Consider the following 23,773-nt stretch of genomic DNA (forward strand, 5'->3'; position numbering starts at 1 on the left):
TCTGACTTTCAAATAAAAATAAATAAATCTTTAAAAAAAAAATTCTTCTTGGCCAGCGCTGTGGCTCAACAGGCTAATCCTCCGCCTTGCGGCGCCAGTGCACTGGGTTCTAGTCCCGGTCGGGGCGCCGGATTCTGTCCCGGTTGCCCCTCTTCCAGGCCAGCTCTCTGCTGTGGCCAGGGAGTGCAGTGGAGGATGGCCCAAGTGCTTGGGCCCTGCACCCACACCCTGCACCTGGCTCCTGGCTTCGGATCAGTGCGGTGCGCCGGCTGCAGCACGCCGGCCGCGCTGGCCATTGGAGGGTGAACCAACGGCAAAAAGGAAGACCTTTCTCTCTCTCTCTCTCTCTCACTGTCCACTCTGCAGGTCCAAAAAAAAAAAAAATTCTTCTCTAATCATTAACTCATTTTTCTATTTCCCTCCTTAGCAAAATTTCCTAAGAACTGTGACCTCTACTCCCCATAATTTCCTCAAGCATGCCTTCTTGTTCTAGCGAAACAGCTCTGGTCATGGTCGTCAGAAACCTTGTGGCCAAATCTAGTGGCTGTTTCTTGGCTGTGGTCTTTGTCTTGGCTTTTTCCTTGGTGCACGTTCCCTCTCACTTTCCTTCACTGCTGTTCTGTTCATCCGAGGCCTCTTTCTGAGGCCCAGGACAGAGTGCTGAAGATCCCAGTTATCTTCTCTTCCCACAGCTTTCCCTAGGTCATGGACTAAATACTGTTTCCCAGCCATAGCCTCTCAGGTTTATCCTCCCATTCCTGACATTTCATCTGAACTCCAGAGTCCTGTGTAGTCTTATTCATCTATGCGAACAGACATTTTAAGCTCAACATAGCCAAGATAGAATTACTGATTTTGCCACACACCACACCCCAGGCTTCTGCATCTCAGTAAGAGGCATCACCGTACACCCAAGTAGTCAAGACAAAAAGTATCCAGATCAACTTTGATCCTCTCTCTCTCTCTTAATATTTATTTGAAATAGTTACATCAAGAGAGGGAGAGAGAGAGAGGAGAGATCGTCCATCCACTGGTTCACCCACCAAATGGCCATAAGGAGCAGGGCTGGGCCATGCCGGAGCCAAGAGCTTCATCCGGGTCTTCCACGTGGGTGCAGAGGCCCAAACACTTGAGTTGCCCTCCGCTGTTTTCCTAGGCATGTTAGCAGGGAGCTGCATCAGAAGTGGAGCAGTCGGGACTAGAACTAGCACCTATATGGGATGTTGGCACTGAAGATGACAGCTTAACCTGCTACACCACAGCACTGGCACCTAATCGCTTTTCCATCATTATCACCCAATGAATAAGCTTATCAAGTCTATAACAAATATTTCCCAAATCTTCCTTTTATCTCTATTGCCACTGTTTGTGTCTTCTCACCTCCCAAATTCATGTGTTGAAATCCTAATTCTCAAGATAATGGTGTTAGTGAATGGAAACTTTGGGGGTGATTAGGTCATGGATGCAGAATCCACACAAATGGGATTAGTGCCCTTGTAAAAGAGGCCCAAAGAGACCCTGGTCCCTTCCACCGTGAGGGCATAGTGAGGAGTTGCCGTCTATGACAAGCCAGAAAGTGGGCCCTCTACAGACATCAAATGTGTCAGCACTTTGATGAGGACTTTCTGGCCTCTGCTTTTTATAAACCACCCCAGTAAGGATGTTTTGTTATAGCAACCTGAATGGACAAAAACACCCAATAGAATCTTAATCCAAAATAGTCTTTTTAGCTGGGACTACTGTAACTAACCTTCGGCCTCATTCTTGCTCTGCTGCAGTCTGTTTTGTTTATAGCCATGGGACAGGAATTTGGCATAGCAGTGAAGACACTACCTGAGACACTTGCATCTCATATTAGAATGCCCAGGTTCAAGTCCCAGTTCTGCTTCTGATTCCAGCTTCCTAGTAATGCACACCTTACTAGGAGACAGCAGATGATAGCTCAGTATCTATCTTTGGGTGACCCAGCCCTGACTATTGTGGGCATTTGGGGAGTGAACTGCCAGATGGAAGATCTCTCTCTGTCTTGTCTCTGTTTCTCTCTCTCTTCCTTTCAAATAAAAAAAAAAAAAATCTTAGAATGTAGGATGCATTCTTTAACCTTCAAAACTCCATATGACTTAACCTCTGACTACCTCCCCAACCCTACCTGTTAATGTTTTCCCTTTCACTGTGCTGCAGCCATTCTGATGGCCTTCTTTCAGATTCTCAAACACAGTGATCTCAATTTGGGTGTTAAGGCTTTGTGCCAGCTAGTCCATTGGCCTAGAATCTGCCCAGATCTTTGTATGACTAACCCCTTGTCATTCAGGTTATAGCTTTATAAAGTCCATGTATCAGAATGATCTTCCCTGATTACTGGTCTTAAGTAGCCACTGACTTCCATCCATTCCAGCAATGGGGAACCTTTTTTCTGCCAAATGCCATTTAGATTTTTATAACATCATTCATGGGCCATACAAAAATTATCAACTAAAAGTCAGCCTACTATAGATGTGTAGAATTCTGAGTCTTGCCTGCAGTTGTCTTGGCAGGACCAGACCAAATGATTTCACACATGTTATAGGGCCCACAGGCCTGTTGTTCCCCACCCTGTGTCACACATTCTAACATTTGATTTTCTCTTAATACTGATTTGCTTGTTAATTTGTGTGTATGTTGTTTCCCTCAAATGTGTATGGTGGCATCACATGCCCGAGGACTTACTTTATGCACTACCGAAACTTGAGTGCTCAGAGTTTGCTTGGCACATGGTTTGTATTGTGTTTCTTATGGCTAAATAAAGAGAAGAGTAGAGGCCTAGACCTCAAGAGGACCCTGCTGCACTTAAATCTTTTTCATCCATATTATTAACATGTAGGTTAGGGGCGTGAGCCCAAAGACAGTTTTGGTCAGAATAAACTGCTATGAGGCTTAACACCTCAGCTGACTAAATTGTTTCTAGCTGAGCTCTTGACCAGTGCAGAAAAAAGAGCAGAGATGCAGAAACAGATCGAAGAGATGGAAAAGAAGCTAAAAGAAATCCAGACTACTCAACAAGAAAGAGCAGGTGATCAGGTAATTTTTCCTTTTTTGCTATATGAAACTAACACTCACTGAAACAAATTTTCACAGTATAAAAGTCCTCGCAGCCTCTGTTCAGAGTTTCTGGTAGTTTCTTAGCTATTAGTAGCAGCAAAGTTGAGCAGGAAAGTAATTTAAAAGGTGACTTCAAATGGAATCTATGGCATGTGAAGTTAGTGATGCAACATATTGATGTCTTAATTACATGCTAAAACATTGTTTTGTTAATTCTAACTTTAGCTTTTTATTCTAGTCATGTTCCATTAAAATGGAGTTAACTAAAGAAATTCAGTGTCTGCTTGGCCCTGCTTAGCTGAGTACAACAGTACTAGCTCAGTCTAGGAACATAATTGTTAGACTTTTGTGGTCCTTGCAAGAACAGATGTTTTATGGTTAGTGGATATCTAGAAGAGTACAGTAAAGCTAATATTGGAGCTAGAACTTAAAAAATAGGTAGCATTTTCTGCATGAGAGAGACACTGATTTTGTTTATTTAACACAAACAGCAAGAAGAGAAGGCGCCTACAACAGAGACAGCTAAGCCACTAATTGCTTCCGAGTCTCAGGAAACACAAGGAACGGCTCTCCCCAGATCTGTTTGTCCAGGAAACTCTTGTGTCAGGTAAGACCACACTGGTGGAAGGGGCAGGGCCTTTGGCAGAGCATTTAGAACCAGCCTCTGTCTCTCAGGTAATGTGAAGGAGACTTCACTTACAGCATTGAGACATGATTGATTGATAGATGTTTGCTTTTTCTTCTCTTTTTTTGTTTTGTTTTGCTTCTATTTGCTTTATTGAGACATTTTTTTAAGTCTATCACAACGAAAGCATTGATGCTGATAAGGTAGGACACAATGCTAACTTTTTCCCATGGAAAAAAACATGTTTCTTTTTTTTTTTTTTTAATAGTTTTTTGTTGTTGTTGTTGTTATTTATTTATTTATTTTTGACAGGCAGAGTGGATAGTGAGAGAGAGAGAGACAGAGAGAAAGGTCTTCCTTTTTGCCGTTGGTTCACCCTCCAATGGCCACCGCGGCCGGCGCATCGTGCTGATCCGAAGCCAGGAGCCAGGCGCTTCTCCTGGTCTCCCATGCGGGTGCAGGGCCCAAGCATTTGGGCCATCCTCCACTGCCTTCCCGGGCCATAGCAGAGAGCTGGCCTGGAAGAGGGGCAACCGGGACAGAATCCGGTGCCCCGACCGGGACTAGAACCCGGTGTACCGGCGCCGCAAGGCAAAGGATTAGCCTGTTAAGCCACAGCGCCGGCCCGAAAAAAACATGTTTCTAATAGAAACAGATATAAATAATATTTTAAGAAATAAATGACCCATTTCGGGTCTGGCTCTGTGGCATAGTAGGCTAAGCCTCTGCCTGCAGCACGAGCATCTCCTATGGGTGATACTTCGTTGTCCCTGCTGCTCCTCTTTTTTTTTTTTTTTTTTAAAGAATTATTAATTTTGGGGGGAGGGGAAAGCCATTGTAATCCATAAACTATACTTTGGAAATTTATATTTACTAAATTTAAAAAATATTTATTTATTTATTTGAAAGTCAGAGTTACACAGAGAGAGAAGGAGAGGCAGAGAGAGAGAGAGAGAGAGAGAGAAAGAGGTCTTCCGTCCCGATGGTTCACTCCCCAATTGTCTGCAATGGCCGGAGCTGCGCCGGTCAGGAGCTGGGATCTTCCAGGTCTCCCATGTGCATGCAGGGGCCCAAGGATTTGGGCCATCTTCTGCTTTCTCAGGCCATAGCAGAGAGCTGGATCAGAAGTGAAGCAGCCAGGTCTCGAATCGGCGCCCATGTGGGGTGCTGGCACTGCAGGCCATGGCGTTAACCTGCTACGCCTCAGCACTGTCCCAAAAGATTTATTTGAAAGACAGAGAGTTACAGAGAGGCAGAGACAGAGAAGTCTTCCATTTGCTAGTTCACTACCCAATTGACCGCAGAGACCAGAGCTGTGCCAATCTGAAGCCAGGAGCCAGGAGGTTTTTCCAGGTCTCCCATTTACTGCTTTCCCAGCCAAAGCAGAGAGCTGGGTGGGAAGTGGAGCAGCCGGGACTTGAACTGGCGCCCATATGGGATGCCAGCACTGCAGGCAGCAGCTTTACCCACTATGCTACAGCATCGGCTGCTCTTCTTTCGATCCAGCTCTCTACTATGGCCTAGGAAACAGTAAAAGATAGCCCAAGTGCTTGGGCCCCTGTACCCTTGTGGGAGACCTAGAATAAAGGGACCCATTCCTACCAGGAGATGACTTTTATATTTCTCTTTTTTAAAAGATTTATTTACTTGAAAGGCAGAGTTACAGAGAAAGAGAGAAGGAGACAGAAAGAAAAAGTTCCATTCACTGGTTTACTCCCCGAAATGACTGCAGTAGCTAGAGCTGGGTCGGGCTGAAACCAGGAAATTGGAACTCCAACCATGAGTGGCAGGGACCAAAGCACTCAGGTCATGTTCTACATTCCCTGTCACATTACCAGGGAACTGGATTGGAAGTGGAGCGGCCAGGACTTGAACCCTAGCTTATATGGGATGCTGGGAGGTTGGCATCACAGATAATGGCTTAACTTACTGCACTACAACATTGGCCCCACTCCTTCTTATTTTAAGGTTTGTTTATTTATTTGCAAGGCAGAGCCAACAGAGAGGCAGAGAGAGAGAGAGTGAGCGAGCGAGCGAGCGAGCTTCCATCTACTGACTCAATACCATGTTTTCTTTACAGGCAAACTTCACTTGCAGAAAACATTTGGCAGGAACAGCCTCATGCTAAAGGTGAGTTTTATTTGACAGCCTTATGACAAACTTCCTGATAACAAATGTATAATGTGACTAATGGCAGGTTTTCTTCTTAACTATAGCAAAGAGGTTGAAAATGGCAGAGAGGGCTCTAGGATTTTATCATATCTTTAAATAATGGAATTTGGAATAAGTACATGATTTGAGATAGGATAAACTTTTGGGTTAGATTTGCTGGGAGATGTAAGTGAAATAACAGCATCCATGTTTGTATCTTTTGTTACATAATTATGTGATTTCTACTTTATGTTTGATGTTTTTCAGTATTTAAAAAAATTGCCTTTTCTGCTATCAAGCAACACAAAATATTATGTAATTTATTTAGTTGTCTTGAATAATAAAACATTTGCTTGTCTCCATTTATATGTAGTCTCTCTTTCTGTAGATTCCAGTACACCATTCTCCATTTTTGATGAGTTTCTTCTTTCAGAAAAAAAGGATAAAAGGTTTGCTTTTTAAAAAATGTCTTATATTATAAATGAGGATGAATTAGGTGATTACTGTTGTCTTTGTTAACAGAACAATGGTAAAATGGAGTGTTTTTTTTTTTTTTCAGTCCTTGTGCAGATCCCCCAAGAGTTTTAGCCCAACGAAGACCCCTTGCAATTCTCAAAACTTCAGAAAGCATCACCTCAAATGAAGATGTATCTCCAGATGTTTGTGTAAGGAGCTGTATCCCTAAGTTAATATCAATGGGCTAGTGGATTGTTTTATTTTTTTAAGATTTATTTTATTTATTTGAAAGGGAAAATTAGAGCTTCTATACTTTGGTTCACTCGCCTAATGTCTACAACAGATTGGATTAGGCTGAAACCATGAGCCCAAAATTCTTTCTGGGTCTCCCACATGAGTGGCAGGGGCCCAAGCACTTGGACCATCTTCCTCTGCTTTCTTAGGTGCATTAGTAGGAAACTGGATCAGAAGTGAAGCAGCCAGGACTCCAGCTGGTGCTCTGATGGGATGCTGATGTCACAGGCTGCAGCTTAACCCATGGCTCCACACCACTGGCCCCAGCTTGTTTTGTTTACATCTCAGGGTTACATCTTAGGGTTAAAATTAAATTAATTGTTACATCTTAGGGTTAAAATTAAAACCATTGGCTTGACCTTAGCACATGAAAAGATACCTAGTATCATTAGTCACCAGGGAAATGCAAATCAAAACCACAGTGAAATACCACTTCATGCCCATTAGGATGGTGTAATCCAAAAGACAGACAATAACAAGTGTTGATGAAGGTATAGAGAAATTAGAACCTTTATACATTGCTGGTGGGAATGTAAAATGGTACAATTGCTTGGAAAACAGTTTTGGCAGTTCCTCAAAATGTTATACAGTGAGTTACTACATGACTCATCAATTCCCCTCATGGATATATACCCAAAAGAATTAAAACTGCTCACAAAAACCCTGGACACAGATGTTCTTAGCACATTTTTCCTGCATTGGAAACAACCCAAATGTCCATCAGCTGATGAATGGATAAACTTATATCCATTTAGTGGAATGTTACTTAGAAGAAGGGAATGAAGCACTAAAACAAGTCACATCATGGGTGAACCTTGAAAACATTATGCCAGGTGCATAATGGAACCTGATTCCATTTACATGAAGTGTGCAGGCTAGACCAAAGTAGATTGGGAATTTTCAGGGGAGTAGGGAGAGGGTGATGGAAAGTGACTGCTATTAGATATGGAGTTTCTTTTAGGAGTCGGATAGTGGTGATGATTGTACAACCTTGTGTATATACCAAAAACCACTAAAATGTGTATATATATATATATATATTTTTTTTTAGAGGGAGCTTTTTTTATTATTATTATTTTTTATTTTGAAAGACAGAGTTACAGAGAGAGGTAAAGTCAGTGAGGTCTTCCATGCGCTGGTTCACTCCTCAGATGGCTGCAACGGCTGGAGCTGTGCCGATCCGAAGCCAGGAGTCAGGAGCTTCTTCCGGGTCTCCCATGTGGTTGCAGGGGCCCAAGGATTTGGGCCATCTTCTACTGCTTTCCCAGACCATAGCAGAGAGCTGGATGGGAAGAGGAGCAGCCAGAACTAGAACCGGCGCTCATATGGGATACCGGCGCTTCAGGCCAGGGCTTTAACCCACTGCGCCACAGCACCAGCCCTAAAATGTATATTTTAAAAGGGCAAATTTTTTTGTGGGTGTTTAGCCTAGCAGTTAAGACACCTGTGAGTCCCACATCGGAGTACCTGGGTTCAATACCCAGCTGTGGGGCTGGCACTGTGGCGTAGCAGGTGAGGCTGCCGTCTGCAGTGCCAGCATCCCATATGGGCACTGGTTCAGGTCCTGGCTGCTCCACTTCTGATCCAGCCCTCTGCTATGGCCTGGGAAGGCAGTGGACTATGGCTTGGGCCCTTGGGCCTAGAGACCCGGAGGAGGCTCCTGGCTCCTGGCTTCGGATTGGCGCAGCTCTGGCCATTGCGGCTTTCTGGGGAGTGAACCAGTGGATGGAGGAACTCTCTCTCTCTGCCTCTCCTTCTCTCTCTATTTAACTCTGATTTTCAAGTAAATAAATAAATCTTAAAAAAAAAACAAAAAAAAAACCCAGCTGTGGCTCCTGCCTCCACCTTCCTGCTAATGCAGACATTGGCAGGCAGGAGTGATGGCTCAAATAATTGGGCTCCTGCCACCCCTGGCTCATAGCTTCTGTCCTGGCAGGTCCTTGTGGGAAATTAAGTGAACCAGCAGATGGAAGTGTGCTCTCATATCTTTCCCTCTCTGCCTTTCAAATAAATAAATATTTACAAATATATATTGTCCATTTATTTAAGATTTACTTATTTGAAAGGCAGAGTTACTAGAGGGAGGGAGGGAGGGGGAGGGGGAGGTGTAGAGGTTTTTCATCCACTAATTCAGTCCCCAAATGGCCACAATGACTGGGGCTGGGTTGGGCCAAAGCCAGGAGCCATTCATTAGTTTCTTGCAGATCTCCCACGTGGTTGCATGGGCCCAAGGACTTGAGCCATCTTTCTCTACGTTCCCAGGCACATTAGCAGGGAGCTGGATCAGAAGTGGAGCAGACAGCAGCTTAACCTGTTGTGCTGCAGCACTGGCCCTAATTGTTCATTTAGATGGAGTTTTACACATGTAAATATCCATGCAGTTTCTATGCAGATCAAATGTAGAATATTCCCTATGACCCAGAAGAATCCAGGAAACATTTTTGATAGAGGGTGCTCAAGGCTCCAGTTCAGCTATAGATAATTAGAATTTATAGGAAAGAAGTCTAAGAGTTTGGCAGTTTTTGGTTATGGTTTTATTGTTAATCATTTTTGAGAGAGTTCCCACCTGCTAGTTTACTCCCCAGATGCCTGCCATGGTCTGGGCTGGGCTACAGCTGGGAACGAGGAACTCAGCCCAGGTCTCCCACATGGGTGAGACTCAATCACTTGAGCTATTATTGCTGCATCCCAGGGTCTGCATTAATAAGAAACCAGAGTCAGGAGCTAGAACCTGGACTTACATCCAGGTACTCCAGCAGGGAACATGGTCATACTCACCAGTGGCTGGACCTCTGGGCCAAACTACTGCACATTTGTTTGTTTTAAATACTTTCCCAGGTAACTCTGAGACCGTTAATACCTGGCTACTATGAAAGTACAATGATATAAAAGAGTAATTAATTATGTTCTGTTCTGGAGAATACACCAGCAAACATAAACCTTGGGAAGACTGGATTTACACACTGTGGTTCTAGGTTCAGCTGTTCAGGGACAGTCTTTTTTTTTTTTTTCTGGGGCAGTCTTGATCTAGTTTTTTTGTCCTAAAACCTTTCAGTTGAATTTGGTTAATAGGTAATTACCAGAATTTTTATCCCCTGAAAGTTAATTTAAAATATCTAAACCAACAGGGCCTTAAGTAGTAGTTGCATAGAATACATATTTAACTATAGATACTTTAATCTTATTTTTGTTTAGCTACATTTGTTTCTTCTAGATGTACCTACCACCTCTACTTACTGAGTCAGAAATTCAAATTATATGTCAAAATGGTAATGATTTAAAATGAATATCTAGGCCGGCGCCGTGGCTCAACAGGCTAATCCTCCGCCTTGCGGCGCCGGCACACCGGGTTCTAGTCCCGGTCGGGGCACCAATCCTGTCCCGGTTGCCCCTCTTCCAGGCCAGCTCTCTGCTGTGGCCAGGGAGTGCAGTGGAGGATGGCCCAAGTGTTTGGGCTCTGCACCCCATGGGAGACCAGGAGAAGCACCTGGCTCCTGCCATCGGAACAGTGCGGTGTGCCAGCCGCAGCGCGCTACCGCGGCAGCCATTAGAGGGTGAACCAACGGCAAAGGATGACCTTTCTCTCTGTCTCTCTCTCTCTCACTGTCCACTCTGCCAGTCAAAAATTAAAAAAAAAAAAAAAAAAAAGAAAGAAAAAAAAGAAAGAAAAAAAAAAAAGATCCTCCCTCCCACCCCCCAAAAAAAAAATAAAATAAAATAAAATGAATATCTATATCCATGATGGTTAAATGAAATATGCATTTTTTTATACTGCAGATATATACATTACCATAATTTCATTTATTTTAGAACTCCTTTTTATTTTTATTTTATTTTATTTTTGACAGGCAGAGTGGATAGTGAGAGAGAGAGACAGAGAGAAAGGTCTTTTCCGTTGGTTCACCCTCAAACGGCCGCTGCGGCCAGCGCATCGTGCTGATCCGAAGCCAGGAGCCAGGTGCTTCTCCTGGTCTCCCATGTGGGTGCAAGGCCCAAGCACTTGGGCCATCCTCCACTGCCTTCCCGGGCCATAGCAGAGAGCTGGCCTGGAAGAGGGGCAACCGGGACAGAATCCCGCGCCCCGACCGGGACTAGAACCCGGTGTGCCGGCGCCGCAAGGCGGAGGATTAGCCTGTTGAGCCACGGCGCCGGCGTAGAACTCCTTTTTAAATGCGTAGAATATGCTTTACATACATTCTCCTAGATATATATGATGACAGCTGTTGTCTCTGGGAGGTCAGAATAAGTTGGAGCTGGGAGGTATGTAGGAGAGAGACCTTTCATTGTATAGCCTTTTAAACTGGTTGACTTTAAAACCATGTATGTATATTACTTTTAAGACCAAGGCATGTTTTAAATGTCCAGCAACAGTGTTAGGTTGGGTAATAGTATCTCAAATGATTTTTTTCTTTATGATTTATATTTTCTACCATAATAATGAATAAACTTTAAAAAATAAAATTAAGTAACATTAAGCAGCATAGAGGAAGAATACTTAAAAACTAGGAGGACTGGAGCCAGTGCTGTGGCGTAGTGGGTAGGGCCGCCACCTCTAGTGCCAGCATCCCATATTGGCACTGGTTCCAGTCCTGGCTGCTCCACTTCTGATCCAGCTCTCTGCTATCGCCTGGGAAAGCAGTAGAAGATGGCCCAAGTCCTTGGGCCCCTGCACCTATGTGGGAGACCCAGAAGAAGCTCCTGGCTCCTGGCTTTGGATCGGCGCAGCTACGGCCATTGTGGCCAGTTGGGGAATGAACCAGCAGATGGAAGACCTCTCTCTTTCTCTGCCTCTCCTTCTCTCTCTGTGTAACTCTGGCTTTCAAATAAATAAATAAATCTTTAAAAAAAAACTAGGAATATAGAAGACCATCATAATATTTTTTCTTTTTTAAAAAATTTATTTATTTATTTGAAAGGCAGAACTACAGAGAAAGAGGGCAAGAAAGGAAAAACCAGTCTTCCATCTTCTTGTTCACTCCCCCAAAGGATCACAACCGCTGGGACTGAGTCAGGCCAGAGCCAGAAGCCCAGAACTCTACCTGGGTCTCCCATATATATAGCAGGTACCCAAGCATTTGTGCCATCCTCTGCTGTTTTCCCAAGCTGGGTTGGGAGCAGAGCAGCCAGAATGCTGGAATTGCAGGCAGCAGCTTAACCCTCTGTGGCACAACACCATCCCCTATCAGACTGTTTTCGAAGTAAAAACCAGAAGAAAAGATAGTATTAGTGCTTCGGTTCCTTAGGTAAACTATATTGGGGTGGAAAAAATGATTGTCCAGTATTTTTCCTTGTGTGTAGAATCATTGTGGATTATTTTTTGATGAAGTTTAGTTTGTTGTCTTCATGACACAAAACCTTTTTCCTAGAAATACTATTATGTGCCTCTTAAAATTGTCTTTTTTTATAGATTATGAGGCATTGCTTATGTACCCTGAGTCTATAAATTAAAAAGAGACAGGCCATTCATATGTTCGTTGAAATGTTTTATCTGAACTTTACATGATTTTTATCTCAGGATGAATTTACAGGAATCGAGCCCCTGAGTGAGGATGCCATTATCACAGGTTTCAGGAATGTAACTCTTTGTCCCAACCCAGAAGACACTTGTGACTTTGCCAGAGCTGCTCGCTTTGCATCCACTCCCTTTCATGAGATAATGCCCTTGAAGGATCTCCCCTCTGATCCTGAGACACTACTGCAAGAGGAGGATCTAGACGGGAAGACCCCTGAGGACCAGCACACTGCCTGTGGCACTCTCTACAATCAGACTCTCAGCATCAAGAAGCTCAGGTGATCAGCAGGGACAGGTGTCACTAGCCAGCTTGTTTGCGCTTATTCTGTGTGTGTTTGTCATTGTAGTAGTCAGTTGTCACATACTAACTATGTGCCAGCGACTGGGCTAAGTGCTGTATGTGAGAGTAGGGCTGCCTCACATAATGTGTCAATGGGTTTAGTAATTGGTTTAGATACAAGCATTAGCAGAAGTGGCTTTTGATGGTTAAGAGACTACAAGGTCCAAAAGGATTATGATAACTCTTTTAAGTTATTTATTTGAAAGGCAGAGAGAGAGAACAAGAGCCACAGACAGACTAGCAGAGAGAGAGATCCCGTATGCTGGCTTACTCTTCAAATACCTGCAACAGCGAAGGTCGGGCTAGGCCAAAAGCAGCAGCCTGGATCTCAATACAGGTCTCCCACATGAGTGACAGGGTGCCTACTGTTTGAGCCATTGTGTGCTGCCTGCCAGGGTGCACACTAGCAGGAACTGGACGTAGAGCCTGGATTCAAACGTAGGCATTTCCTTATAGGATGTGGATGCCCAACAGCATCCATTTGTAATATCTTTGAGGAAATTCGGCCAAATATACATGACTGGGAAAGAGGAGTCACTTATTTTTTTTTCTGTAATAACAGATTTAAGGTAAGATAGGAGTGGGTGTTTGGCGCAGTGCTTAAGATATTACTTGGGACATCCATATCCATGTCTGAGTGCCTGGGTATGAATCCCAACTCTGCTTCCAATTCCAACTTCCTACTAATGCACATCCTGGGAGAGAGCAGGTGATGCTTCAAGTACTCAGGGCCCTGCCACCCATGGGGGAGGCCTGAATTGAGCTTCAGGATCCTGGCTTTGGCCTTTTCCAGCCCAGGCTGTTGCAGACATTTGGAGAGTGAACCAGTAGATGGAAGATCTCTCTCTGTCTCTTTCGCTATCTGCTTTTTTTTTTGTTTTAATAATGAATAAATTTGTAAAAATAAAAAGGCAATAAGAAAACTAAGTAACTTTATAAAAATAAAAGTGGTAGAGTAGCTGATCTTGATTTAAATAGGAAATTAGAGATATTTTAATGAAAAATTATCTCCTGATAGAGAGGCAGAAATTAACTAGGGCTATGAGAGAATGGCAGAGAGAGCCAGTGACTAAATCTTGTGATCTTTCTGTATTGAAGACAGGTAGTTTAGGAGCCAGAGCTATGGCATAGTGGGTAAAGCTGCCGCCCGCAGTGCCAGCATCCCATTTGGGTGCTGGTTTGAGTCCCAGCTGCTCTACTTCTGATCCAGCTCTCTGCTATGGCCTGGGAAGGCAGTAGAAGATGGCCCAAGTCCTTGGGCCCCTGCGCCAGTGTGGGAGACCCAGAAGAAGTCCAGACTCCTGGCTTTAGATCAGCACAGCTCTGGCTATTGTGGCCATCTGGAGAGTGAGCCAGTGATGGAAGACCTCTCTCTCTCTCTGCCTCTGCCTCTGCCTCTCTGTAACTCTGCCTTTCAAATGGATGAATAAATCTTTTTTTTTTTTTTTAAAGGTAGTTTAAAAAAAACTAACTCCAGTTTTAGGAATATTCTTTTAATCTGCCAACTTGTGTTTTTTTTTAAGATTCATTTTTATTTATTTGAAAGAGTTACAGAGAGAGGTAGAGACAGAGAGAGTGAGAGAGAGAGAGATCTTCATCTACTGGTTCACTCCCCAGATGGCTGCAATGGCCAGAGCTGAGCCGATCTGAAGCCATGAGCTGCTTCTGGGTCTCCCACATATTTGCAGGGGCCCAAATACTTGGACCATCTTTTACTGCTTTTCCAGGCCATAGCAGAGAACTGGATCAGGAGTGGAGCAGCCGGGACTCAAACCAGCACCCATATGGGATGCCTGCACTGCAGGCCGGGGCTTTAACCTTCTGTGGCATGGCGCTGGCCCCCAACTTGTACTTTTTTTTTTTTTAAGATTTATTTATTTATTTGAAAGTCAGAGTTACACAGAGAGAGGAGAGGCAGAAAGAGAGAGGTCTTTCGTCCCCAATTGACTGCATGGCCAGAGCTGGGCCGATCTGAAGCCTGGAGCCAGGAACTTCTTTCAGGTTTCCCATGTGGGTGCAGGTGCTCAAACACTTGGGCCATCTTCCACTGCTTTCCCAGGCAGTAGCAGAGAGCTAGATCAGAAGTGGAGCAGCCAGGTCTTGAACCGGTGCCCATGTGGGTTACCAGCACTTCAGGCCAGGGCGTCAACCCACTGTGCCACAGTGCCGGCCCCCAAGTTGTACTTTTGAAACTGCATCTTCTGACATTTTCCCTGATAGAATTTTAATCACATTTGGTAGCATATATTAATGATATGTGACCTGAGCCAGTGTTGTGGTGTAGTAGGTAAAGCCATGTCAGCATCTTATATGGGCTCTGGTTCAAGTCCTGGCTGTTCCACTTCCTGTCCAGCTCCCTGCTAATTTGCCTGGGAAAGCAGCATAAATGGCCTAAGTCCTTAGGCCTCTGCCACCAATACAGAGGACCCAGAAAAAACTCCTGGCTCCTGGCTTCAGATCAGTCCAGGCCCGGCTATTGTGGCCATTTGGAGAGTTAACCAACAGAATCAAGATCCCACTCTCTGTCTCTGTCTCTCTCTAACTCTGACCTTCAAATAAATACATAAATCTTAAAAAAAAAAAAAAAAAAAGCAAACTGTTGAAATCTTTACCTAATATATACTAAACTGATCTTCTGTATATAAAGAGAATTGAAAATGAATCTTGATGTGAATGGAAGGGGAGAGGGAGCAGGAAAGGGGAGGGTTGCGGGCGGGAGGGAAGTTATGGGAGGGGGGAAGCCATTGTAACCCATAAGCTGTACTTTGGAAATTTATATTCATTAAATAAAAGTTTAATAAATGGAAAAGAAAAAAAAAAAAAAAAAAAGGCCGGCGCCGCGGCTCACTAGGCTAATCCTCTGCCTTGCGGCACCGGCACACCGGATTCTAGTCCCGGTCAGGGCACCGATCCTGTCCCGGTTGCCCCTCTTCCAGGCCAGCTCTCTGCTGTGGCCAGGGAGTGCAGTGGAGGGATGGCCCAAGTCCTTGGGCCCTGCACCCCATGGGAGACCAGGATAAGTACCTGGCTCCTGCCATCGGATCAGCACGGTGCGCTGGCCGCAGCGCGCCTACCGCGGCGGCCATTGGAGGGTGAACCAACGGCAAAAGGAAGACCTTTCTCTCTGTCTCTCTCTCACTGTCCACTCTGCCTGTCAAAAAAAAATAAAAAATAAATAAAAATAAAAAAGAGAGAGACTTATCCAAAAACTGGACAAAAACTAATTATTTTAAGATAAATTTTATTTTAAAAATAAGAGTGCAACAAAAAGTTTGTGAATTAGAAATTTATAAAGTTGTAACAGAGCTGAGTGGGTCCGCATTGCTTTGATGAGAACTGACGCCCCTGTGGTTCTTTCAGCCCAATTATTGAAGACAGTCGTGAAGCCACGCACTCCTCTGGCTTCTCTGGATCTTCCGCCTCAGTTACAAGCACCTCTTCCATCAAGTGCCTTCAAATCCCCGAGAAACTGGAGCTTACTAACGATGCAGGTAGGATCACGCAGGCACCTGTCCCCGTGCCTCGTGAGCGCTTACTCACCTCAGCAAACTGAGCTGGATGTTTTTCTTCCCTAGAGAAGTTGCCATTAAGTTATGAAATATCCAGACTAATCCAGTACTAACTGAGCACAGTTTCGTAAAGACCTGAGATCAGTGACTGTAGTCAGATTAGCAGTGTTGATTGTGTAATCGTTTTTTCTTTTTCCCCTCTCAGTTATAATATCCACTCTAAGTGTTAGTTTTTTTAGCTGATCTTTTTGTTGTTGTTGTTTTTTCAACTATCCTTCCCCTACTCCTCCCATCCTTACCAGAAAATCCTACACAGTCACCCTGGTGTTCACAGTATCGTACCCAACTACTAAAATGCCTGCCAGAGTTAAGTGCTTTTGCAGAGTTTTCCATAGAAGATCGACCAATGCCTAATTTGGAAATAGAGAAAGAAATTGAATTAGGTAAGTATCACTGAATGTCTGTCCTTTTGGAGATTATTTGTACTCTAGTACTATAAAATGTCTACAATTGTAAGAAATAGCATAGAAATTGACATATTGATAATTTCATGTCCCAGTAGAGTAGTAACTATGTCTTCCCCTCTTCCAATTGTTAGCACATTATTTTGAAAAGTATTTAAAATACAACTAATGGGCAAATATAGCAGTGCCTTTAGCCCTTAAACCAGGAGATAAAGGCTGAGGGCTGTTTATGTTCATGGTGATTTTTAAATGGAATAAACCCTTCTCAACAGGTAACGAGGATTATTGCATTAAACAAGAATACCTAATGTGTGAAGATTATAAATTATTCTGGGTGGCACCAAGAAACTCTGCAGAATTAACCATAATAAAGGTGGGACTGATTCTTTGCAATTTTAATTTATTTGTAAATACAGATTGAAGCAGTATCTATCCCCATAGCACCATCAAATCTTCGAATAGTTGATTAGCTTCCTTATAGAAAAGTCAGTGAGCTGTCATGCAGTCCATCGTAATAATGAGCCAGGATTAGATAAACAAACTGAGAGGGAGCATGCATTATGGCACAGCACGTTGAGCCACTGCTCGGGATGCCAGCATCCCACGTTGGAGTGTCTGATTTGAGTCTCGGCTGCTCTGCAGTTCACATCCAGCTTCCTGCTCACGCTCATCCTGTGAGGCAGCAGATGATGGCTCAAGTGCTTGAGTCTCTGCCACCCACATGGGCGACCCACATAGATGTCCTTACTCCCAGCTTTGGCTTGACCCTGCCCTGGCTGTTGTGGGCACTTGGGGAGTGAACCAGCAGATGGAAGATCTCTTTTTTTCCCTGTCTCTGCCACAGTACCTTTCAAGTAGATGAAAATAAGAAGACATTTTCTAAATGAGAGGCTATTATATAAATCTCACAATATATCCAAACATACTGAGTATTTTTTCAGTTTTATCTTTTTGAGGAAATCTTTTCTGAATGAAACTCTCTGGCCTGCTCCAGTCTGGACAAGTTATACAGGCTTGCCCCACACTCAGTGTCACCTGAAAGTTTCCATTCATCCTGGATATTTATATTACCTTTTTCTTCCATTGGATGTGTAGTTTCTTGGAACTCATTTTTTCTTCTCTCTTGGTTTAATCCTTCATATTTTGAAGAAACACATCTTTTAGTGGCTTCCTTAGGGATGGTACATACATTTATTAAAAACTGTGTATCAGAAAACTGGTCATTCTGCATCTTTTTTTTTTTGGACAAGTAGAGTTAGACAGTGAGAGAGAGAGAGAAAGGTCTTCCCTCCATTGGTTCACCCCCCCAAATGGCTGCTATGGCCGGCACGCTGCGCCAATCCAAAGCCAGAAGCCAGATGCTTCCTGGTCTCCCATGCGAGTGCAGGGCCCAAGGACTTGGGCCATCCTCCACTGCCTTCCCGGGCCACAGTAGAGATCAGTGCGGCGCCAGCCGTGGCGGCCATTTGGGGGGTGAACCAACGGAGGGAAGACCTTTCTCTCTGTCTCTCCCTCCCACTGTCTAACTCTGCCTGTGTAATTAAAAAAAAAAAAAAAAAAAAAAAGAATTCTGGGGGCTGGCACTGTGGCATAATCAGTTAAGCCTCTGCCTGCAGCACTGGCATCCCATGTAGATGCTGGTTTGAGTCTTGACTGCTCCACTTCTGATCCAGCTCCCTGCTTATGGCCTGGGAAAGCAATGGAGGATGGCTCAGATGCTTGGGTCCTTGCACCCACGTGGGAGACCTGGAAGAAGCTCCTGGCTTTGGATCCACCTAGTTCCAGCCATTGCAGCCATTTGCGGAATGAGCCAGCAGATGGAAGACCTCTCTCTCTGTCTTTCCCTCTCTTTGTAATTCTACCTCTCAAACATATAAATAAATCTTTAAAAAAAAAAATTCTCAGAAATTTGAAGAATTCCATTATCTTTTGGCTTTCCATATTGCTTTTGGAATTTTTTTTAAAGATTTTTATTTATGTGCTTGAGAGGCAGAGTTACAGACAGGGAGAGATAGAGAGGTCTTTTTTAAAGATTTTATTTATTTGAGAATATAGTTACAGACAGAAGTAGAGATAGAGGTTTTTTTTTTTTTTTAAGATTTTCTTTATTTATTTGAGGTATAGTTATAGATAGAGAGAAGGAGAGACAGAGAGAGAGGTCATCCATCCATTGGTTCACTCCCCAGGTGGCTGCAATGGCCGGAGTTGGGCCGATCTGAAGCCAGGTGCCAGGAGCTTCTTCCAGGTCTCCCATGTGGGTGCAGGGGCTCAAGCACTTAGGGCCATCTTCCACTGCTTTCCCAACAAATAAGCAGAGAGCAGAATCGGAAGAGAATCAGCCAGTACTCAAACATGCCCATATGGAATGCCGGTGCTGCAGGCAGAGGCTTAGCCTGCTACACCACAGCACTGGCCCCATGGAATTTTTTCCATTCTGATTCTTGAAGCTTTGTATGAAACTATTTTTCCGTCTATCTGGGTCCTTGGAGGATCTTATGTGTGTCCTCAGCATTCTGAAATATCAGTTACCTATTTTGGTAACATCTGTTGTCACCCATGGCCATTTTGATCTGGAAACTCTTGTAATTTTAAGAAATTTTCTTCAATCCCTTTGGTCTTCTGTTTTTTCTGTCTGTAACTCCCTCTACTGGGATAGGGGTCTCCCACATAGTGCCTCTGACAATCTTACTTTTTTGTCTCCTATTTTCTCTCTCTCTGACTTTTTGCATCTGACTTGCAATCATCTCTAGGTATCCAGGCAGGATTGGTTGTGCAAATCTATCCCCACTCCACCCTCTCCAGGATACCAAAGTCTGCAAATGCTGAAATCTCTCAGATAATGTAGCATAGTATTTGTATATAACCCATGCACAACCTCTGATATACTTTAAACCATCTCCACATTCCTTCTCATACCAAATTCAATGTATTTGCTTTGCAAGTAGTTACATTGTATTGGTTAGGAAATAATAACAAGAAAAGTGTACATTTTAAGCACAGGCACAGTTTTTTTCCTCAAATATTTGCAATCTGAGGTTTGATTCAACTTGCAGATACAGAGGGTTGACTGTATTTTATCAACTTTATTTTCAGTATTTTTACTGGGCTTTTTATTTCTTTCATCTGTATTTGATTTGCTAGAGCTCTTTTTCTCAGAATTTTCTTTGTGGCATTCCCTTCCTTTCAGAGGTAGACCATTTATTATCTCTCTGAGAGATTAATGATTCTATGAGGGTTTTTTCTCTCTATATCATCTGTTAACTTTTGTTTGTTTTTGTCTGTCTTGACCTTTGACTTTCACATTGAGGCTGGCTCTCTGCATATTTACAAATGGGCCACTAGAAGCTAAGGGAGAGCTCTGCGCTTGCGCACCTGGGGGGCCCTTGATGGCTGCTGACCTCTGTAGAATGATGGAGCCTGGGTGTTTATTGGAAAACCCCTGATCTTTATGTTTTTTGTCTTGAGCTGATCAGATCCCTCCAAGAGGACTTCTAATTTCCTGCCTGGAACAGCCAAGCCTGACTGCTTGCTTTCTGAGAGCTGAGTGAGGAAATGAGGCTGGAGAATGGGAGGGCTGGGAAGTGCCTCTTGGCATCTGATACATAAACTTTTTCCCATTTGCCATATCCCCAGCTTCAGTGGTGCCTGATGTCCTGTGGTCCAGAGCCTTTCTCTATCATCCTCTAGAAAATGAGCTGGGTCAGCAGGAATGGGGCAAGGTAGTTGCTGGGTTGAGCTGCAGGACAGGAAGGGAAGTCTGGGGTCTCCCTTCCTCTAAAACCGGGTCCAACCCCTCCTGTTCAAGCTCTGTTCTCAGCCCTACTTGCACAGGTACGCGGCAGCACCAGTCATTGGCCAGAGCTGATCTTGTCATATAAATGTGGTTGCCCTTCAGTTTTTTCTGCTGCTAGAATCCAGCTTTCCTTGTATCTTCTAAGTAGATGGTTACCTCTTACTTTCTTTCCAGCTTCCAGAATTTTGTTGTTATTATATCCTTTATTGTAGATTTATGCCTTTTAAAATATCCTTTCACTATTCTGTTGGGTTATCAGAGGGGCTGGAGAAATGTGTTTTCAATCTGGAAACCATAACCATGGGTCTAATTGCTCTTATTTTTAAAATATAATGTCTTATAGGTATCGGCTCAACCTGTCCCATGGGACTTGTACATCAACCTCAAGTTAAAGGAACGTTTAAATGAGGAGTGTGATCATTTGTGCAGCTGTTACCAATACCAAGATGGCTATATTGTTTGGTACCAATATATAAACTGCTGCACCCTGCAGGTTTGCAATCATACTAAAAACATGTAATTTAAAGGGCTTGAGTAGAAGGATTTAGGCTCCATTTAGCAAAGGAATTCAGTACAAAATTCCCATCAATCTTCTAAAAATAGAAGTTCTAAGTTAAGCATTGATCATTTTCTTCTCCTAAGTTATTTTGATGAAGGATCTCATAACTTTTTGACACTTTTCAAACATAAACAAGAGTAGACAGAATTTTACAATGAAATCCCATAAGCTAGTCCTCCAACTATGGTAATCATCAGCTCATGGCCACTTGTTTTATCTATGTTATGTTTTAAACCCAGACACAGTAGATCATTTTATTCTTTGTTATGTTCTTAAGAAAGATTTGGGGGCCAGCAATGCGGCACAGAGGGTGAACCATCATTTTTGACGCCAGCCTCTGCTATCAGAGCATTGATTCGAGTCCCAGCTGCTTTCCTTCTGATCCAACTTTTCTGCTAATGCTTCTGGGAAGGCACTGGATGATGATCCAAGTACTTAGACCCCTGACACCCATATGGGAGACCAGGATGGGGTTCCTGGCTCCTTGGTTGTGTAGCCATCTGGGGAGTGAACAAGTGGATGGAAGATTGATCTCTCTCTCTCTGGTACTCTTTTAAAAAATAATTAAGGAAGTTTTACTGCAGATTTTGATAGTAATATGAATTCTCTAAAATGGCTGGGATAAAGGTATTTTAAGCATTTATAGGGTATCTGATATGAGCCAGGGTCATCCTTGGTGTTTTTCATTCGTTGTCTCATTAAATCCTTACAAGTAGTCTTAAGAGAGAGCACAGTGGTGTTAAAACTAGGCTAGAGGCCGGCGCCGCAGCTCAACAGGCTAATCCTCCGCCTTGCGGCGCCAGCACACCGGGTTCTAGTCCCAGTCGGGGCGCCGGAGTCTATCCTGGTTGCCCCTCTTCCAGGCCAGCTCTCTGCTGTGGCCCGGGAGTGCAGTGGAGGATGGTCCAAGTGCTTGGGCCCTGCACTCCATGGGAGACCAGGAGAAGCACCTGGCTCCTGCCATCGGATCAGCGCGGTGCGCCGGCTGCAGCGCACCAGCCGCAGCAGCCATTGGAGAGTGAACCAACGGCAAAAAGGAAGACCTTTCTCTCTCTCTCTCTCACTGTCCACTCTGCCTGTCAAAACAAAAAACAAAACAAACAAACAAAAAAAACTAGGCTAGAAGCCCAGGCTACATTCTAGTAGAGAGTGAAGCAGCAGTTATTGAGGTACTGAGATAACGACAGCTGTCCCCAATTTAGAAATTGAATTTTCTGTCTCTCTGTTTCCAGGATCTTCTCCAACACAGTGAATTTATTACCCATGAAATAACAGTGCTGATTATTTATAACCTTTTGGCAATAGTGGAGAAGCTGCACAAAGCAGAAATAGTCCATGGCGACTTGAGTCCAAGGAGTCTGATTCTCAGAAACAGGTTGGTCCTTTTCGTTCTGTTGTAATTCTGTCAACTTTCTCTTGAAACATCTTGCCGTTTTTAATGTCTTTTGATAAATGCCATGTCAATAAGCACATTATGTTAAGAGAAGATTTGCTCTTATTTTTAAAATGTAATGTCAAAAATAAATAATCATTGAAAATAGTTAAAAGCATTCAAAGAAAATCATACATTTAGGAAATATATGGAAAAAAAATTGACCACTCTGTATTGTGATGATTCATTGAAGAAGCAATCTAAAACATGAGTATTTTGCGGCACATGAAGTAGAGGATCTGCTCATTCTGCGAGTGGGACCAGTACCATTCACATAAGGATGTTAGCAAAATGGAAGCACTGCTCGGTTTCTTAGGCCAAAGTTGTAGCCCACACTGAGGTGACAGCCGAAAGGGTTTGGTAAAACCAGACTGCAAATACAAGTTATGCCACAAAAGGGGGCTTTGCATTTAAATTAAATGCAGTGTGCCCATCAGGTTCAAGGGGAGCACAGAGCAGGAAGTATGGAATGAAGTGCAAATACTAAGGCCCAAAAAAATACAGAAAACATTGAGGCATGAATGGAGCAAAGATAGCCCACGATTTTTGTTTTGGGAAAAGGATCAGAGAAGCAGCCTACCCTTTCAGTGATCATTGGCTTCATGGTATCTTAGGAGAGCAGCCTGGCTTCAAGATGCTTTGTTGGCCGCTTGTCTTTTTCCAACTTTCTTCCTAAGGCTGTTTGTGCACACTGATAGCTGGAGTCCTTTACATTTCTTCAGGCTTCCTAATCTTTTTTTTTTTTTTTTTTTTTTTGACAGGCAGTGTGGATAGTGAGAGAGAGAGAGAGAGAGAGAAAGAGAGAGAAAGGTCTTCCTTTTTGCCGTTGGTTCACCCTCCAATGGCCGCTGCGGCCGGCGCATTGTGCTGATCTGAAGCCAGGAGCCAGGTGCTTCTCCTGGTCTCCCATGCAGGTGCAGGGCCCAAGGACTTGGGCCATCTTCCACTGCACTCCCGGGCCATAGCAGAGAGCTGGCCTGGAAGAGGGGCAACCTGGATAGAATCCGGCACCCCAACCAGGCCTAGAACCTGGTGTGCCAGCGCCGCAAGGCGGAGGATTAGCCTGTTAAGCCACGGCGCCGGCCCAAGGCTTCCTAATCTTTAAGAGACTGAACTAGACTCTAAATCGGGGTGGGGAACATCTGGACGATAGGCCCTGTAAGGCCTACAGAGTCATTTGATTTGGTCTGGCCTGCGCCAGGCAACCTCAGGCAGGACTTGAAATTCAGTAAATCTATAACAGGCTAAATTTTAAGTTGATAATTTTGTATGGCCCACGATTGATGCTATAAATATCCAAATGGCTCTTTGGAGAAAATAAGTTTCCTCACCCCTGCCCTAAATCATAGGGCACGGAAATGAAAAGAACCCTTGATGTATTTCAGCAAGGATAACCAAAAGAAGGAAAATCCCACCTTCTTTCCTTTGGGGCAGTCAGAAAGGCTTCCCCAGACACAGTGTAACAGCATTTCTCATCCAGCACATTTGGGATGAGACCATTCTTGATGCAGGCTTGTTCTAAGCTTCACAGGATGTTTTATATCCCTGCTCCCTCAAAAC

At 43.8% G+C, this 23,773-nt stretch overlaps 1 protein-coding gene across 2 annotated transcripts in view; it reads left to right on the plus strand.

Moving 5' to 3' along the window:
* The window catches only part of BUB1B (BUB1 mitotic checkpoint serine/threonine kinase B), a 69,364-nt gene that overhangs the window by 41,368 nt on the left and 4,223 nt on the right, over positions 1-23,773 (plus strand). The window contains exons 10-20 of one of the 2 annotated variants that reach the window (XM_062205616.1): positions 2,945-3,057; positions 3,570-3,685; positions 5,784-5,833; positions 6,228-6,303; positions 6,414-6,519; positions 12,120-12,394; positions 15,817-15,947; positions 16,268-16,408; positions 16,702-16,802; positions 20,566-20,715; positions 22,014-22,156. In XM_062205616.1, coding sequence (XP_062061600.1) covers positions 2,945-3,057; positions 3,570-3,685; positions 5,784-5,833; positions 6,228-6,303; positions 6,414-6,519; positions 12,120-12,394; positions 15,817-15,947; positions 16,268-16,408; positions 16,702-16,802; positions 20,566-20,715; positions 22,014-22,156 — 1,402 coding nt within the window. The remainder of the gene's footprint in view (positions 1-2,944; positions 3,058-3,569; positions 3,686-5,783; positions 5,834-6,227; positions 6,304-6,413; positions 6,520-12,119; positions 12,395-15,816; positions 15,948-16,267; positions 16,409-16,701; positions 16,803-20,565; positions 20,716-22,013; positions 22,157-23,773) is intronic. The other variant, XM_062205617.1, reaches the window with a different exon arrangement.

Source organism: Lepus europaeus, chromosome 11 (assembly GCF_033115175.1).
Source record: "Lepus europaeus isolate LE1 chromosome 11, mLepTim1.pri, whole genome shotgun sequence".
Lineage (NCBI taxonomy): Eukaryota > Metazoa > Chordata > Mammalia > Lagomorpha > Leporidae > Lepus > Lepus europaeus.